General features: G+C 35.9%; 1 protein-coding gene across 1 annotated transcript in view; it reads right to left on the bottom strand.

The window, feature by feature from the left end:
• LOC106868362 (importin subunit alpha-4) overlaps nucleotides 1-17984 on the bottom strand; it is a 31366-nt gene that overhangs the window by 12007 nt on the left and 1375 nt on the right. The window contains exons 2-7 of the mRNA XM_052974712.1: nucleotides 9601-9645; nucleotides 8588-8751; nucleotides 7443-7538; nucleotides 3030-3115; nucleotides 2747-2833; nucleotides 1567-1843 (exon numbers count right to left, since the gene is read on the bottom strand). Of these exons, the coding sequence (XP_052830672.1) occupies nucleotides 1567-1843; nucleotides 2747-2833; nucleotides 3030-3115; nucleotides 7443-7538; nucleotides 8588-8751; nucleotides 9601-9645 (755 nt within the window). The remainder of the gene's footprint in view (nucleotides 1-1566; nucleotides 1844-2746; nucleotides 2834-3029; nucleotides 3116-7442; nucleotides 7539-8587; nucleotides 8752-9600; nucleotides 9646-17984) is intronic.

Below are 17984 nucleotides of genomic sequence, written 5' to 3'. Positions count from 1 at the left end.
ATATATATAATTGAAATTACATAAGAATTAGGAAACTTCAAAAGAGAATAATAGTTGAACTTGAAATTGAAAAAGATACAAAAAATAGCATGATATAAATAGTGGCTTATGAAAAATACCAGCCTTTGACTTCTATCCGAATGTATTTTTCACCTAATATTTTACATGCTATTTTTCCTTGAGGCCTAAGACTAACAAGGCCAGTAACTCAATTTCCATGGCATGTAAGTGACTGAAGTCACGCTACCCTTGAATGAGATGCTGGTCCATTGCAGGATTCAAGGCCAGCAAATTTCGAGGGGAAAGGGATATATCAATTACATCGACTCCAATATATGAACCCCAAAAGGATGAAAAGGTAAAACTGACCGTGACAAAATAAAAACTCAATGTAAAGAGCCAAGCAGAAATGCCAGTGAGCATTTTGTCTGACATGCTAATGGTTCTGCCAGCTTGCTAATTCCAGAATTAAACATATTTGAATGCTGTTAAAACAACATCTCAGTATGCAGGGACCGTGTTGAAACATTACTGCATCTTTCTTATTCAGAACTGATTATAATAGTCCTTTCTGTATTCTGTTTCATAATTTACTTTTGTCTTTTGTGAAACATCTACAGCTTGTGCACTGATAAATGGTTTAGTTTAAGTATTCTGAATTCTAGTGAGAATATAAACACAGAAATAAGTCTTTTTATTTAGAAAACATTGCACATAGGTTTCGTTTGTACATCAGAAATAAGTATAATACTGTAAAACTCAATTACTATGACACTTAAGAGAATATATTTGGTTGACAATTTTGTAACCATAATTCACCGACCATGTCAACATTGGCATTTACGTTGGAACTGACTGTATACAGAAACTGGTCTCAAATGCACATTTCATAGTTACTGTTCTCATTTTTTTCATTAGATGATGCTTTGTTCTCTCAGTGGCCATTTTTACAAATCAGTGGATTTGATATGTATATAATGTCTACAATCTGGTTCCTCTTCCTATACTGTCACAAATTTATGTTCTCAAGTGCCTCTGTAATGGCTCCTGTATAGTTAGTCTCACTGCTGCTATGGCTACAAGCACACAACAGGCATCCAATGGTTAAAATACTTTCTAACTATTTTTCAAATTAAGGCCAATCGAAAGAACACCCCATCAACAAGCTCCAGTTCAAGGATAACAGCATTGCTCCTTAGTGCTGAAGCAGCCAATGTCCAACATCAACATATCCCACGTTATCCTCCAAGCATCATATGTGACATTACCATGCATGGGCTCCCACAAGACAATTCTTAGTTATGAGGTCAGGATGGCACACGCTGTGAATGGCAGGCCTCTGTCTCTGCTGTTACCAAAGACAGACCAACACAGAAGTCAACACTGTCCATATTTCCCATGCAATTTATGATGATGGCGAGGAGGAGAGACTGGGAAATTGGAAAGTTGTTGTGTGTGTGTTTTCTTCAGGTAACAACATAAGTGAAATATTTTCAGGTGCAAATTGAAACTAGATAACACAAGCCTTTTGCAAGACCAATATTTATGAAGTAAAATATTCATCACAACAGACATTGACTGAACAAACGAGGAAAGACAACAAAGATTAGAAACAGGTAAATACTTACGTTAATATCTACATGGTGAATCAAATTACACAAGGCAGGTAGAATTTCATTAATTGTTTCCGGTGGAGGTGGAGGCTCTTTGTTACGACATAAATTCACTATTACCCATGCGACATTTCGTAAAAATGGCAAAGGAATTGAGGGGCTGATGAAAGACAAGAGAGGGCTGACAGCACCTAAGCTAATCACATAGTCTCGACACTGAGGGCCATCACCTAAAAAAAATATATATAACAATTATCATTAGCAATAGATAAACACAAATGAAAAAAAAATCTTCAGAGAAGAAAAATATTTTTTACAATAAAGCCCTGCCTGGATATTTGAGACATCTTACAAACTAATGTAAAGATTGTACACTACCATCCTTTCAATGAATCAAAATTTGTTTACAATAACCACAATATCAATACAGAGACACAAAACAACACACTCACACATATAGACTTCTTTCAGTTTCTGTCAACCAAATCCACTCAAGGCTTTGCTTGTCCCAAGGCTACAGTGGAAGACACTTGCCCAAAGTGCTATGCAGTGGGACTGAACCAAGGAAGCAATCTTCTTAACTACACAGTCACACCTACATTTATATGGTCATAAGTAATATCTAACTCTTTAGCATTCAGATGTAATATTTTAAATCACATTATTTTGAATTAACCATGTTTAAACTCGTAGCTTCAAGATTTCAATGATTGTTTATTTTTAAAATGACATAATAGGGAAGGTATGAGAGGCCAAATCTTGCTGGCTTCGACATAAAATGGGTAGAATATGTGGGCTGGATAAGGCCCAGTTTAAATGCTAAAGGGTGAAATCATTTTATGTGAATATAAACTATAGATATTTTTATTACATAATTTATCTGTAGTTACAATTTATTTTTTAAAACAAAAAGTTTTATGAGAATTATGCAAGAACTTATTAAAGTTTTATGCAAAGCAGTCTAAATCCACGAGTATTTTAAACCTTAATTGGAACATAAATGAAAGGTATGTTAGTTCAAAAGGTAGTAACAAAAAGTCTTTCTGGCCTTGTGTGTGTTCATTATCATAAACTATTTGACAAGCTGAAGTTTTGAAAGTTAAATATATGTAAGCTTTTCAAAGTACACTTACCTATTATATTACCCAATGCCCAAACTGCCTGTTCACAAACATTTTGATGAGGGGATTGTAATAATCTCAGAAACAACGGAACAGCACCTATAAAATAAAACAAATGAAACTAGAATATGATGTAACTAACAATGATGTTTGACCAATAACAGCTCAATTGTCATTGAAAAAAGAAACATTTAATATTTCCAGCAGAATTACATCAAAGATGAGTCCTATCCAAAGTGTTAAATATCTCTTATCCTTACATTTTATTAATTACATTTTGAAGTCAAAGTCTTACCTGCATTGACTACAGCCTGTGTTTGTGCTGATGTACCAGAAGCTATATTAGTCAGCGCCCATGCAGCTTCAAATTGCAGTGATGGGCTTGAGAAGAAAAAAAATTAAAATTAAATAAATAATAAATTCTGACAAAAGACTCAAGAATTAAGATTCTATTTAGGAAAAGTTTAGAAACAACCCAGTAAGAAATCAGAAAGCTCTGCTTTTGCTCACCAGCACCATTTTAACCCTTTCAACATCAATCTGCCTCAGACTGCCCCTGGTTCTATGATATAAACTTCTTGTTTTAAATTAAAACACTCCATCAAAATTACATGTTTATATTCCAAACATCAGCTTTATTTTTACTAAATTCTTCATTAATTTTAATGAAGAGACTGGGTTAGTGCAAGATCTGACTAAAATTGGCGCAAAGTCATGTTGTGTGCTATGAAAATAAGGATTAGGTACCTAACAGGAATGTTGTGGTCATGATTCAAAGCTGCTAACATGGCTATTGAATTGAATGATGCACGAAATACTTGTTTGAAATGGAAAGCCAGAAATATATAATGACATTTCATGGAAATGCAACTTGGCAAAAATATTCAAAGTACCATAATCTATGTAAATGGAACTTGCTACATGTTATCTTTCCTATTTCCTGCAAGGAACAAATGGATTAGCAGAGAAGCAAGTTAAACATTTTCAGACAGACAAACAAAAGCCACACAAAAGGACAACAGAACACAGTAACAAAGACTAAAAAAAAGATTTTCTTCCTATATCTTCAGCTAATGATACACTAATACTTTTTATCTTATTTAATCGTTTCAGTTATTAGACTGTGGTCAAGGTGTAGCATTGCCTTCAAGAATTTTTCGCCAAACGAATTGACACCGGTACTTATTTTTGGGTTAAGCATGATATTTATTCTATCAGTCTCTCTGCAGAACTACCAAGTTACGGGGATGTAAACACACCAACACCAGTTGCCAGGTGGTGGCGGGGGACAAACAAATACACACACATACACGACAGGCTTCTTTCAGTTTCTGCCTACCAAATCAACTTAAGGCATCGGTCAGCCTGAAGCTATAATAGAAGATACTTGCCTAAGGTGCTGTAGAGTGGGATTGAACGCAGAACCATGTGGCTGGGAAGCAAGCTTCTTACCACATAGCCACACCTGCACCAATAATATATTCATAGAGCATTAATTAAAGGCAACTACAACTGATAACACACTAATATATCTATTTATAGGAGCAATAATTGAAAGACAACCAATTAATAATCAAACACTGTTATATTTATAGAACATGAAAACAGCTGTTGTGCTAATGAACCAATGATCATAAGCCCAATGACTAAAGCTGTACAATGTTAAATGGTTGAGTATAATAATCTCTATGGAGAATTACCATATTTTCGAGTCCTTTGTTCCAATTAAAATTTAAAATAACGAAGAATTCAGTAGAGCAACTGCCATTATTAAGCCGGTTTTCAGGACATAAATATTTGACAGGTTTTAATTTATGTTACAATTTTTAATGGAAGGTTTTAACTTACATTACATAGAACACTGCCCGGGTGGGTTGGTATCAAAAGGGGTTAAGAAATTCTCTCGTTTTTGTTGTAATGGTTTACTCAGAAACCAGGAAAGTTTTTATATTTATTGATAATGTATTGGCAAAGAGGAAAGGGAGAAACAAGATTTAGTTAATGTTACACTAATTGCATCTACCACCACTAAAACACATCATCATTTCTACACGTGTTTTCCCCAAGTTGGAATTGGTGGAATGAAATTTGCTTAAGCAAGCCAGATGTCATTCTTGTCACGAACCTCCTGTTTCCATGGTGGCACACAGAACAAACCCCAAACCACATAACTGCAATGTGAACAGTTTAACCTTGTAACCATACTTGCTTCTATGGTATGTAACTTTTGAAGAATAGCCATGAAATACAGTTCTACTTGAGATGATCTTGCATCCAGAGCAGTGTTCTTTATGTTTTTAACTAGGTCTTTAGGTTCTTAGTTTATATTACTGCTCACTCTATCATTTACCTAACTACTGTATTTTGCTGTTGTAATTAGAGGACAGAACTACATATTTTATATTTTCTGTGATACCAGTTATTTTTCTCACTACTCCCAACCACTTTGCTTGATATCCATCCTGTAAAAACTCAGACAGCTAAAGCATGGTCAGCCCTAAACAAACTGGATGTTCACCCTTCTGCACAATCAGTACCAACTCATATGTGTCATTGATCATACATTCACTCCAATACCTTTCCCAAACTCTAGTCATCATCTCTCCCTTACTTTCAACCTAATTCATATTTATCATTGATCCCAACACCACCTCAACCACTGTTCATCATTCAATATATTCCCAACCATACCCATCTCTGACCATCCCTCATTCTTTCCAGACACTCTTTCAACCACTAACTACCCACCCTTCCTATTCTTCTGCCCCAGACAGCCCCTTGACACTACTCTCTCGTGCCATGTCGACTACTCCTGCCCACTCTTGTATAATGTAAGCAGCCATGCATCTACAGCAAGAAACCTGTTCTAGGCTGTCCCTACATTTCACTTCCAAACATAATGCTGACCCTCTTCTCCTCTATTAAAACCATCAAAATTTCATGTGTTAATGTTCTAAATACTAGTTTTAATAACAGCAAAGTTACTATATTCTTCATTAATTTCAAAATTAACTAAAACAAAGGCAGTGTATTTCAACAGAAATATGCTAACAAAAAGGTTATGGTAATGTATTTTATCCAATATTATTAAACAGTGCTTCAAGAAAGCAACAATGTCAGTCTAGTCTTGTCTAGTCCAGTTGAGATGGAAATGACATTTAAGAAAAGAGAGTGGATTTTTGTCTTGCAAGTTACTTAGTGACCCTGTCAATGCAGGTGTCACATAAAAAGTATCCAGTTCACATTGTAAACTGGTTGACATTTGGAAGGGCATCCAGCTGTAAAAACCTTGCCAAAACTAACCTCGCCTGTGCTTGTGCCATGTAAACATCACTAAGTCCACTTTGTTGGGTGGTTGGTGTTAGGAAGGGAATCCAACTGTAAAAATCCTGCCAAAACAGTCACAGAAGCCTGGTGCAGGCTTCTGCCTGACCAGCTCCTGTCAAACCGTCCCACCCATGCCAGCATGGAAGGTGGACATAAAAAGATGATGATGTACTACTAGCATCAGGCTTCTTATAAGGGCACAAAATATCCCATGGCATGAATACAAGGCCAAAGAAGACACGTATCAACCTATTATTATTGCTCAATGCAGGGCAGGCTTTTATTGACCACTGTTGAGCTGAATACCAAGCCATATCGGGCATTATATTTTGGAGGCTTCCACACCTTAATAGAAGATGAAAAACTATTCAACTACATGGACATTATTAGGAAAGACAAACAACATGAAACTGAGCATCTACCAAAGATGGAGATAAGGCAGATACTGAAGAAAATATAGCTGACTGCTGCAAGTATTGCTTTCTGACAGATCTTCAGTTCTGAGAACGGGCTGGGCTCATTTTGAGCTTTGTCTTGTATGAATACACAGATTTCATCATGTGCATAATGTTCGGTATATTTTGCAGTCTGTAGCTATTCAGAGTATGGTGTCTCAGTTAGTTTCTAATTTATCAATATTGTTGTAAATGGAGACCAGACAGGAGACATATATTGTAGGGTCATTTTCTTGTTAACACATGTTCATATTTGTATGCTTTCACCCAAGTGTTTAGAATGGGTCCAATGTTTTCTACTTTGTTTTGGACAGAGTGTCATTGTAATGTGTCAGATGTAAGGTCATCTTGTTTCCAAAACATGGTGGTTGTCTTGCCTGTGTTGAGAGCGAGGTTGTTTTTTACTGTCCAATTGTATAAACATATGTAGGTAGAGGTGAGGTTTCTTATAGGAGATAGAAATAGTGATGTATGAATAAGTGAGGCATTGCACACTAGGTGGCAGTGATGATGGTGGTGTAGACATGTCTGATATAAGAGAGTGACCGACAGGACCCTACATTGCAGGACTTTTTTTTATTTTTTTTTTTATTGTGGCTTCATCCAAACCACTCTGTTGACATTTAGTCTTCATAATTTAACACCAAATCACTCTCTAAGATATTGTTATCAAAACATAGATGCCCCTCTAGTTTTCTCTCCAAATGCTTTCAGGTCCAGAAAGTCTAATGTTATCAACTTCTTTCTCTGTTTCTCTTCTGTATTGATTGGAGAGGGTGTAATCATAGTTTAGCCTCACATGTTAGATCCATTCAGTTGTGTTCTAATATATCAATAAAACAGTTACTGTTGTTTTACAAAACCAGTCTAAATTTACAATTATTCCAGTCGAAAACCGGATTTGAAAGAAAAAGAAAATAACTTACTTTTCATGATTTAAAAGGCAGTCAACAAGAATAGGTAAAATTCCAGATGATATTAAGTCATCAATTGGAGGGTTTCTGTCACTTGACAGCAGTTTCCTACAAGAAAATGCCACAGTTTAAGCAGTCTGACAATACTAAAAACAAATTAAATTTTGATTAAGTTTTATTTATAGAAAATACAGATCAATTTAGTTTTAGTCAAAATGACAAAAATACGAATAGAAGAAACATTTAAAATATTAAAAATAAAGACATTTGCAATATTCTGGCTAACAGAATATAGAATTTTTATAAACTACAATAAATAAATACGTTCAAATGTCAAAGCTATTCATAAACAACTCAAAAATACAACTAACAAATTTTAATTAAAATAGTTTTTTAAAAAAATATATGACTACATTAAAAAAAAAAAAAAAGAGAAACCATAAGATTTCTAAGAGTAATGTTATTTGTATTACAATAGCACAAGATCAAATACTGCAAGAGTTCAAGTGTAACTAATTAAAGTGGATTAATTACTTTGAAACAGTTCGTCAGGGCTTGTGGCCAAGTGGTTAGGGTATTGCACCCATGACTGTGATATCAGGTTTTGATTCCCAGACCACACGGTGTGCCATGTTCTTGAGCAAAACATTTTGTTTCATGTTATTCTGCGATCACTTCAACATCTGACATGTGGCACAGCATGCACCTGTACCGGCAATGTTGATTTGATGGACAGAATGAGCTTAATATACAACAAAGAAATCATTTGTGTATGCTGTTCAGCAAGAAATTGTGGAATTGTCTTCCTCAGACCCAAGAGACTACCACCAACAACAAAGAGCTCAGCATTCCATTCGAAACTAAGAAAAAAAAAAGCTTATTTGAGACCCGCATTAACTGTACGAAATGTTATTATCAAAGGCTATCTTATTAAAAATGGTGAATAAATAAGAATACCCAAGCACTGGTCTTCCTCTCAAATCTGAGGAAGACGAGGAAGACATCAATAAGAAATAACTCAGCATTCCATAGCAAAACTGATAAAGAAAAAATGTTGAAACCTGCATTGACCGGAGGAAGTACTATTATTAAAAATGGTGAAAAAAATATGAATCCCCAAGCACTGGTCTCGCACAGTTGAGATCAAAAAGACTTACCTTGCAGCTTGAACAGCACTAAGCTGAACTGATGGTTCATTGCTGGCAGCATTTTGAACAATTGTTTGTAAATTCTGTGTTGTTGGTTTTTCATTGTCTTCAGAATCAGTACTATCTTGGGCAGGAACATTCCGTCGTTTCAGTATATGTAAATCCCTTTTATTCTATTGAACAGAACCAAAACGCTTATTTAGACATAAACATCAAACTTTTTAAAAACACCATCACAAAATCGAATCAATACAGAACAGAATTTAAGAGCTTCTGACATATTCTGCACTTTGGAATTAAAACTATGCTATAATATTTAAATAAAATTCAAATAAAGGACAATGAAATCTCAACAATTGTTTTTAAAAATTACTACTTTATATATGCTATGCCTTTAATTTAAAGCCATTGCAATCATTTATAATACTGGTTTCAAATTTTGGCACAAGGCCAGTTATTTTGGAGGAAGGGTAAGTGGATTACATCAATCCCAATGATCAACTGGTACTTATTTTATCAACCCTGGAAAGATGAGAGGCAAAGTTGGCCTTGACAAAATGCTTAGCAGCATTTTGTCTGGCACGCGAGCTGGCAGAAACGTTACGACGCCGGGCGAAATGCTTAGCGGTATTTCGTCTGCCGCTACGTTCTGAGTTCAAATTCCGCCGAGGTTGACTTTGCCTTTCATCCTTTCGGGGTCGATTAAATAAGTACCAGTTACGCACTGGGGATCAATGTAATCGACTTAATCCGTTTGTCTGTCCTTGTTTGTCCCTTCTAAGTTTAGCCCCCTTGTGGGCAGTAAAGAAATAAGCATTTTATCTGGCACGGTAACGATTCTGCTAGCTTGCTGCTTTATAATATTGGATATAAGAAGGCAGTCTGATCATTTTAAATATTGCTCAATGCAATTAGAGTCAGAAACATTCAAAAGATTTTCTCCTCATATTCTATTTTACATTATGTACAAAGTCTCAAACTATTTTGTGTTTCAATTTCTAAATGGCAAAAAACAAACAAACCTTTCTCAATTCAACTGTTACTTCAGTTCTTCTTCTTCGCATTTCCTGTAAGATAAGATATATTAACATCAGAACATTTCTCAAGCATTAAAATCATATTCAAAGAAAATTCCACCAAGACAGAAACAGTGCCGAAATATAAACAGAGCAAGATTATCCCTTTATAAGATAAGCCTTTTATACATTAAAAGTATTAATTTGGTGTTTTGGTGATTTTTAAGTGGTACATATTTCAAAAGCTAAAAACAATAATCCTAGTAATGAAATTGCAGAAGTGTTTTCTGCAAGTGCATAATCTATTGATTCTGAGAAAGCTGCAGTACACTGCACCTTAACTGTAATAGAATCTGTTTCTATGAACTAGATTTTGATGTCAACAACTCTTTTCACTGTTGGTGGTTAAAATCTTATCTATTTTAATATTAATACCAGTTCCTGCTTTTCCATTTTTCAAGGTTCTGTAGGTTTTTATTCGTAGCTGCTCAATGGTTCTCTGACTCTCAAGGGAATGGTCTCCAAATTGCCTCTTTATTTAACACTCAATATAAAAAATATTTTAACCTCATACAACAGAAACACAAGTACTCTAACCAGTCTCCACTATTAATTTTAACTAGTTTTCAGAGAGCCCTTGTATGGTAGCTCAACTTGTTAGAAATAGCAACCAAATCCTCCTCAAATCACGTCTTACCATCTTACAAAAGGAAGGATTCACTAGGTAATGTAATTCTAGATGCATTATAACCAAAAACAAAGAAAGGATGGTAATAGCTGAGTTACCGTTGATTAGAGTTGACCTAAGCAAAATACCTGCCATCTTATTAAGCAATAAGAGATACATCCAAAATTACAGATCTCATCCAAGTAATTTAAAAAAATATAATTAATTTACCATTCATGAAGTAAAGACAAATGTCGAAATCCTAAACCTCAGAATTGATCCACAAAAAAAGCAAGAGGTCTACAGCCAGAACAAGACATTAACTTTCATATACAATATTGACTGGGGCTGCTCAAAAACTGCCCTAACCACATTTTCTGGGATTTTCTAGACTTTTTCAAAATATCTACATCTTCCATCCCATTCTTTCTATCCCAACTCTGATTACCTAATATCATGCTTCTTTCCACCACCCACAGCATGAAAACTCTGATAACAAAAGCTTTGGAGATAACTTGGAGCCAAAAACAGAAGAATCTGTTCTTTTGCACCCCTGACACATTCAAATATTGTTTCCTATTTCTGGCCTCACCACCTCAAACTATTGATTAAATTATACCACAATCTCTCTCACAACTAAGTAGGCCAAAGCTTTATCAATACATCAAAGTCTCTGACCATTGAATCCAGCCAAAAGATCAATTCTCTGCTAGTTTTAAGCAGATTATCTCAGGTGACATGTGGTATAAATAATATTACTTCATGTGAGATATTAGCCACAAAATATTGACATATTTGTATATCACCAAAATCCATAAATTAATCAAAGCAAATCATTTATCAAGAAATGTTAAGTCACCGAGGAAGTAAAAAGCAGTTTTCAAACCCGGAAACCACAAATCTTTTAATCACTATTCACAACCACTGTAAGATCATCAGTAAAACTCAGGAACTTTCAACCTCATTGTTAATTGTCTTAATTTCAACAAATTATCCTTCATTACTCATTTTGATAAACTTATTATGTCACTGCCCACTCACCCTGTCCAACCCACTGTACCACTTCACCTATATTCACCTCCCTCTGGGGGCATGCCCAGACACTTCTCCACCGCCATCTTCTCATTTTTTTCAACTAAAATAGTCATGTATTTCCTAAACAGCAAAACCCTTGTTGCTGTTCCTCTATCATACTCTAACCAAGGGTCTCCACAGTGGTCGATAGCGACCCCGCCCCACCGTATGGAATCGATAAATGCACATCTACTTAATTATTATTTCCTTATACATGCTGGGGGGGGGGGGCAATGAGGGGTGAAGGATTCCATGAAGGGGTTGATGGTGTAAGAAGTTTGGGGACCCCTCCTCTAACAATGGTTCTCAACTATCTTTGCCTATGAAACCCTTTGATTCCTATTTTATTCGGAGTGGGGGAACCCTCATAGCTATTCAATGTTTAAAATATTCTATTATATTTTTATAATTGAATATTATTAGGAATTGCATGGCACCTTGGGCAAGTGTCTTCTACTATAGCCTCGGGCCGACCAAAGCTTTGTGAGTGGATTTGGTAGACGGAAACTGAAAGAAGCCTGTCGTATATATGTATATATATATATATATATATACATATATATATATGTGTGTGTGTGTATGTGTGTGAATATGTTTGTGTCTGTGTGTCCCCAACATCGCTTCACAACCGATGCTGGTGTGTTTACGTCCCCGTAACTTAGCGGTTCGGCAAAAGAGACCGATAGAATAAGTACTAGGCATCCGAAGAATAAGTCCTGGGGTCGATTTGCTCGACTAAAAGGTGGTGCTCTAGCATGGTCGCAGTCAAATGACTGAAACAAGTAAAAGAGTAATCCCATCATCAAAATCTCAAAGCTACCAAGATAATACATAATTCAAAACAATGTGAAAAAAGAAGCATTACATTTGTCAGAATAATTTGAATGCTGAAGGGTTAAATACATGACTTCTTATCTGATCATCATCATCATCGTTTAACGTCCGCTTTCCATGCTAGCATGGGTTGGACGATTTGACTGAGGACTGGTGAAACCGGATGGCAACACCAGCTTCCAATCTGATTTGGCAGAGTTTCTACAGCTGGATGCCCTTCCTAACGCCAACCACTCAAAGACTGTAGTGGGTGCTTTTACGTGTTACTCGCATGGAGACCAGTCAGGCGGTACTGGCAATAGCCACGCTCGAAATGGTGTATTTTATGTGCCACCCGCACAAGAGCCAGTTCAGGGGCACTGGCAACGATCTCGCTCGAAAATCCTACGAAGGCCAGTCAGGCGTTACTGGCAATGGCCACGCTCAAAATGGTGTATTTTATGTGCCACCCGCAAGAGGAAAATTTTATTAAAAAGTTCTGAAGGAAAAATAACTTTTAGCGTCCACAGTAAAATGAATCAAAAATAGCCCCACAGATTAAAGGCTGAGAAAGTATCACAAGCTGAACACTGAATATGCAGGCCATACTATTTGGGGACAGTAGAAAATAATTTGATTCTTATAAATTAAATCCTTTCAGCAGCGAAGATAAGTCAATAAATATCCAATTTTCACAGGAGTGATTCATATTGTTAATATTAACCTTTTAGTATTGAAACCAGCCATATTCAGGCCCAGCAGTCTACCTGTTCTATGTTCAAATTGGCCAAATCTGGTGTAACACCTACCCTACAACATCATTCCAAGAACAATCACACCATCAAAATCTCAAAGCTACAACATAATAAGAAGTGCAGCAATATCAAAGGAAGGCTAACTGGGAAGATAGTTTTTGTGTGTGGCAAATGCTCAGGGGCAATAAACACTGAAAATGTGCAGAAAACAGCTTCCGTCAAATGCCAGGGGAAAAAACTAGAAGTAGTTGATAGCTTCTGTTACCTAGGTGACCAAGACAGTAGCAGGGGTAATTGCTCTGAGAGTGTAACTGCCAGAATAAGAATAGCCTGGGCAAAGTTCAGAGAGCTCCTACCTCTGCTGATAACAAAGGGTCTCTTGCCCAAAGTGAAAGGTAGATTGTATGACGCATGTGTGCGAACAGCCATGCTAGAGGGAAGTGAAACATGGATCATAACTGCTGAGGACATGCATAAGCTTGCAAGAAATAAAGCTAGTATGCTCCACTGGATGTGCAATGTCAGTGTGTGTATACAACAGAGTTTAAGTACCCTGAGGACATAAGAAGCATCAGATGTGGTGTGCAAGAGAGACGACTGCACTGGTATGGTTATGTGTTGCATATAGATGACAACAGCAGTGTGAAAAAGTGTCACACCCTAGCAGTGGTGGGAACCTGTGGAAGAGGTAGACCCAGGAAGACCTGGGATGAAGTGGTGAAGCACAATCTTCAAACACTGGGCCTCACGGAGGTGATGACGAGTGACCAAGACTTTTGGAGATATGCTGTGCTTGAGAAGACCCAGCAAGCTAAGTGAGACTGTAACCGTGGCCTATGCAGCATAACTGGCCCATTTAAGAGCACCCTTCAATCAATGGGCAATAAACTGTGCTTGAGAAGACCTGTTGAGTCAAGTGAAATCATTGTCGAGGCCGATGCCAGTACCGCCTGACCTGCTCCCATGTCGGCAGCATGTAAAAAGCACCATTCAAGCATGGTCATTGCCAGTGCTGCCTGACTGGCTCCCTTGCTGGTGACACATAAAAAGCACCCACTACACTCTTGGAGTGATTGGCATTAGGAAGGACATCCAGCAGTAGAAACCTTACCAGATCAGATCAGATTGGAGCCTGGTACAGCTTTCTGGCTTGCCATCCAACCCATGCCAGCATGGAAAGCGGACATATGATGATGATGTGGATCAACCTTCGTTATGGAAGACACCAACCAACAACATCCATTCAGTGGAACTAAACCATTAACCACAAAAGTTCTGAAGCAAACTTCTTAACCATACAACCACCCTTACAGGTCAAGATCATAAATTAGAAAAGTGTATAATCCAGTTTTTGAAGAACCACAAACAAAAACAATAACAGCAACATCCAACCCTCACAGTCATTGCAACTATGTTCAGTTAAAGCGAAACACTACAACACCGAATAAACTCAAACACCCACGCACAAAAGAAAAAAGCTTAAACTAATAGCAGCATTGTTGGCCCTAACACTGTGATGCACCCAAAACCTCAATATCCTCATTAAGTCCAACATAATGTATTTGCTTTATATGAATTATTTTAACTACACACATACAAAAGCTAGATCCTAATCTCTCTGGTTCTCTTCTAATGACCTTGAATATACAACATTCCTGTTTTTTCTTTTCTATTTTTACCTTTTACTTGTTTCAGTCATTAGACTGTGGATATTCTGGGACATCACTCACAAGGCCTTGATTGGTTTGAGACGATAGCAGAAGACTCTTGCCCAAGGTGCTAAGCAGAGGGACTGAACCTGGAATCAATGTGGTTGGGAAGCAAACTTCTTACCACACAGCTACACTTGTGCCTAGATAAAATTTCATCCAAAAGGCTAACATACTGTAATGTCTCTTTCAGGACATAAAATACTTCAGCAGTGACCAACTGCTGTCCCACAATAAAGCTCAAGCAATACCTACAGTGGGCCACAGTTCCTGTGAACAAGGCAAAGCTGCTGCTAGGCACACAAACATCATAGATGGTATCCAAAAGGCCACCCAACTGAATGGTAAAGACTATTAATGTACTGTTGTCTTGTCTGGGCCTATACTATCATTACTACAAACACTTCTATTATACCACCACCAAAATTACCCGACACCTACCTTTCCACCTCTCACCGCTCCTACTATTACAACCACCTATGACTGCCCTTTCCGAGAAGGAAATGAGTTTTGATTAATGACACTAAAATACAACTGAGATAACGGAGAATGTCTTGTACAAACAGGAACAACACACAAATGTGTAAAATTACTTAGTGGGTAAACCATTTGTTGAGAAACAAAGACTACATGCATGTTCACCTAGGAATAAATGACACCTGAGCACAATCTAAGAGTGAACCTATTTACCAAAAATACTCTGCAGATCATAAAATTTATCTTAACCATTTCCTACTAATAACCAGTCAAGTTTTTCTAACCATCATTGAAAACAAAGTATGAAGTAAATATATAAATAATATCAATTATAATAATCAAGTTTAATTTATATAAAATACAGGATCATTAATTTGATACTATTAACGAATCAGAACAGAAAATTAGGGCTTTTTAAAAAAATTTTTATTTTATAGAAAGGCAACAAGATTAGTTACGGAAATCAAGAGAATATCTCCTGTAATGCCAAACCACCTGAAAATATTCCTAGTTCGATGATATTAACTTTCTGTTTTAGAGTGATCTACATTAAAACCCTCCATCTAAAATTCCTGTTGATTGATATTCCAAATATATTACAACAGAAATGTGGGAACGAAATAGTTAAATAATAGAGAAAATTTTTTATTAATGATAATGAATAATAAACCTCTAAAATAATTGATAAATTTTCAAACTGGTAAACAAAAGCTATCTTAATCACAGGGACAGAAGAGATAGTGACATTTTTACCTATATGAACCAATTACAACTTACAGTATGTTTATAAGAGACTTGCAAACGGGTCATTAAAAGTTCTAGACAGTTAGATGGTGTGGTCTTCATAATCTACATTATGTATTCGGTCGACCAAGTATTTTCTTTTTTTAAATAAATGAAATACAACATTAACAATGAATAAAACTATAATTCTGGACAATGAAAACCTGAAATAAAATGGACTGACTGAGTGGTGATCATAATTTCAGTTGTTAAGGAGCCTATATATATCAGAAATAGGGCGATTACTTCATGGAGGAAAATCGAGGAGCAAAATATAAATGGTTGTTATGTGAAAGAAGTATAGAAGTTTCATTGTAGAACAAATGTGTTAAGTCTTTGACTAGATGCCAACATCGAAAAAGTAGACAAAAACAATAGTGATATATATCTAAATAGAACAGCTGATGGAATACTTGTGGATTATATTGCATCATAAGTACTGAGAAGACAACAAGATACGAACTTCTTCGCTTTTAAATACATATACTGATCAATTCTCCAATGGTATATCGTCAGGAAGTTATAAACATCCTACGACAGATATTGAGATTACTTCAAATTTAATTTCTAAACACGTCTAGAGCAGTTAAAATAAAAATATTAAATGTTACTCCAATTAAACAAACCCATATTGGGTAGACGTTGGTAACGACAACTTTCTACAGGAACTGAACTCTCATATTTTCGTATAGAGTTGTACAGTATTATTGCTATATAGCATCAGTTCAATTTATGGCAGTCCACAACTAGATAAAAGCAATTGGAGTTAAATCTACAAATATAAAACAATTCCCCACCCCTATCACTCGCATTTATCGTGTTGCCTAATTTCCTCCACGCTTCAACTATGTTGCTTTCAAGCCAATATACTTAAATACAAGTTTTACTGAAGTATTTACTTCAAATATTTTTTAAAAAACTAAAATTCAGGATTGCGATTGTTCTTGTACTGAATGTAGCCATTGTGCAGACAAGGCACATAACTCTATTGGTCAGCTTGGTACCCTAGCTCTAGAATTAGTAGTAATTAGTAATCCAAGATACAGAACAACAACAGCCAGTTTTATTATAACATTGTGGAACCCATCAATGAAAACACCATCAGCAACACAAAACATCTAAAACTACCAGAAAAGAAATTACAAAAAATATATCGTACGGGATTCTTTGTTTGAATATACTTTATGCTAAAATACAGCTGCTAAGTAAACAATAACTTTCAACCGATTATTATTATTATTATTATTATTATTATTACTATTATTATTAAGTAGTTATATTCTGGGAGAATATTGGCAAACGATAAGTTATTTAACACATCGTCTCTCGTTGACAAACTACACCCAATGAAACTTAGTTAAATGCAAATAGAAATATGGAGACAAAATGTGCGTATTATGTTTCGTTGTGTTATTTCAGTTCTACCAAAGCCATTTATTTCTGTAAAACAAATGGCATATCCTTAATAATACCAAAAGTTATGTCAACAACAAGTTACCAGTATTCAATAGCCAATGTGACAGGTTTATGCACTATTGGAGAGGTTTTATGGTGATTAATGGGCACGATATTAAGGTTGTTCCTGTTTAAGTCATTTAACGATAACACACTATATATATATATATACCTCTATTTATATACATACACACACATACATATATATATACATATATATATCCCATGCACAATGTCGCAACATCTAGGCTTTGGAACACCTACCTTCCTGCACAACTAAAAATCGGCCGTGAAACACGAACATTATTATTAAAACAATTCTAAAGAAACTTCACGAAATTCTTTTTACCGAACTGAAAGACTTAAATTACATATATTTTTAAAGGGGGGGGGGAGAATCCAGGCCTCAGTGGTTTATAATAAAGGTACCAAAATAATGAAGATAATAACCCGAGGCTCGTTAAAAGTAAGGAGTATTGGTCGTCGTTTCTATAGCAAGTGATTGGAGACATATGCAGTAGTTTTTTTACATCCCATGTTCAGAAAGAAATCGTTTATATTCTTAAATAATAGAGGCGCATTACATAAAAATAGCGACATTTTGATGTGATTTTTATACTGAACAACCATTTTTGAAGTCAGTGCGACATAAATGAT

The sequence above is a fragment of the Octopus bimaculoides genome, chromosome 19 (assembly GCF_001194135.2).
Source record: "Octopus bimaculoides isolate UCB-OBI-ISO-001 chromosome 19, ASM119413v2, whole genome shotgun sequence".
NCBI lineage: Eukaryota > Metazoa > Mollusca > Cephalopoda > Octopoda > Octopodidae > Octopus > Octopus bimaculoides.
This window is presented reverse-complemented; position numbering and strand designations above follow the sequence as displayed.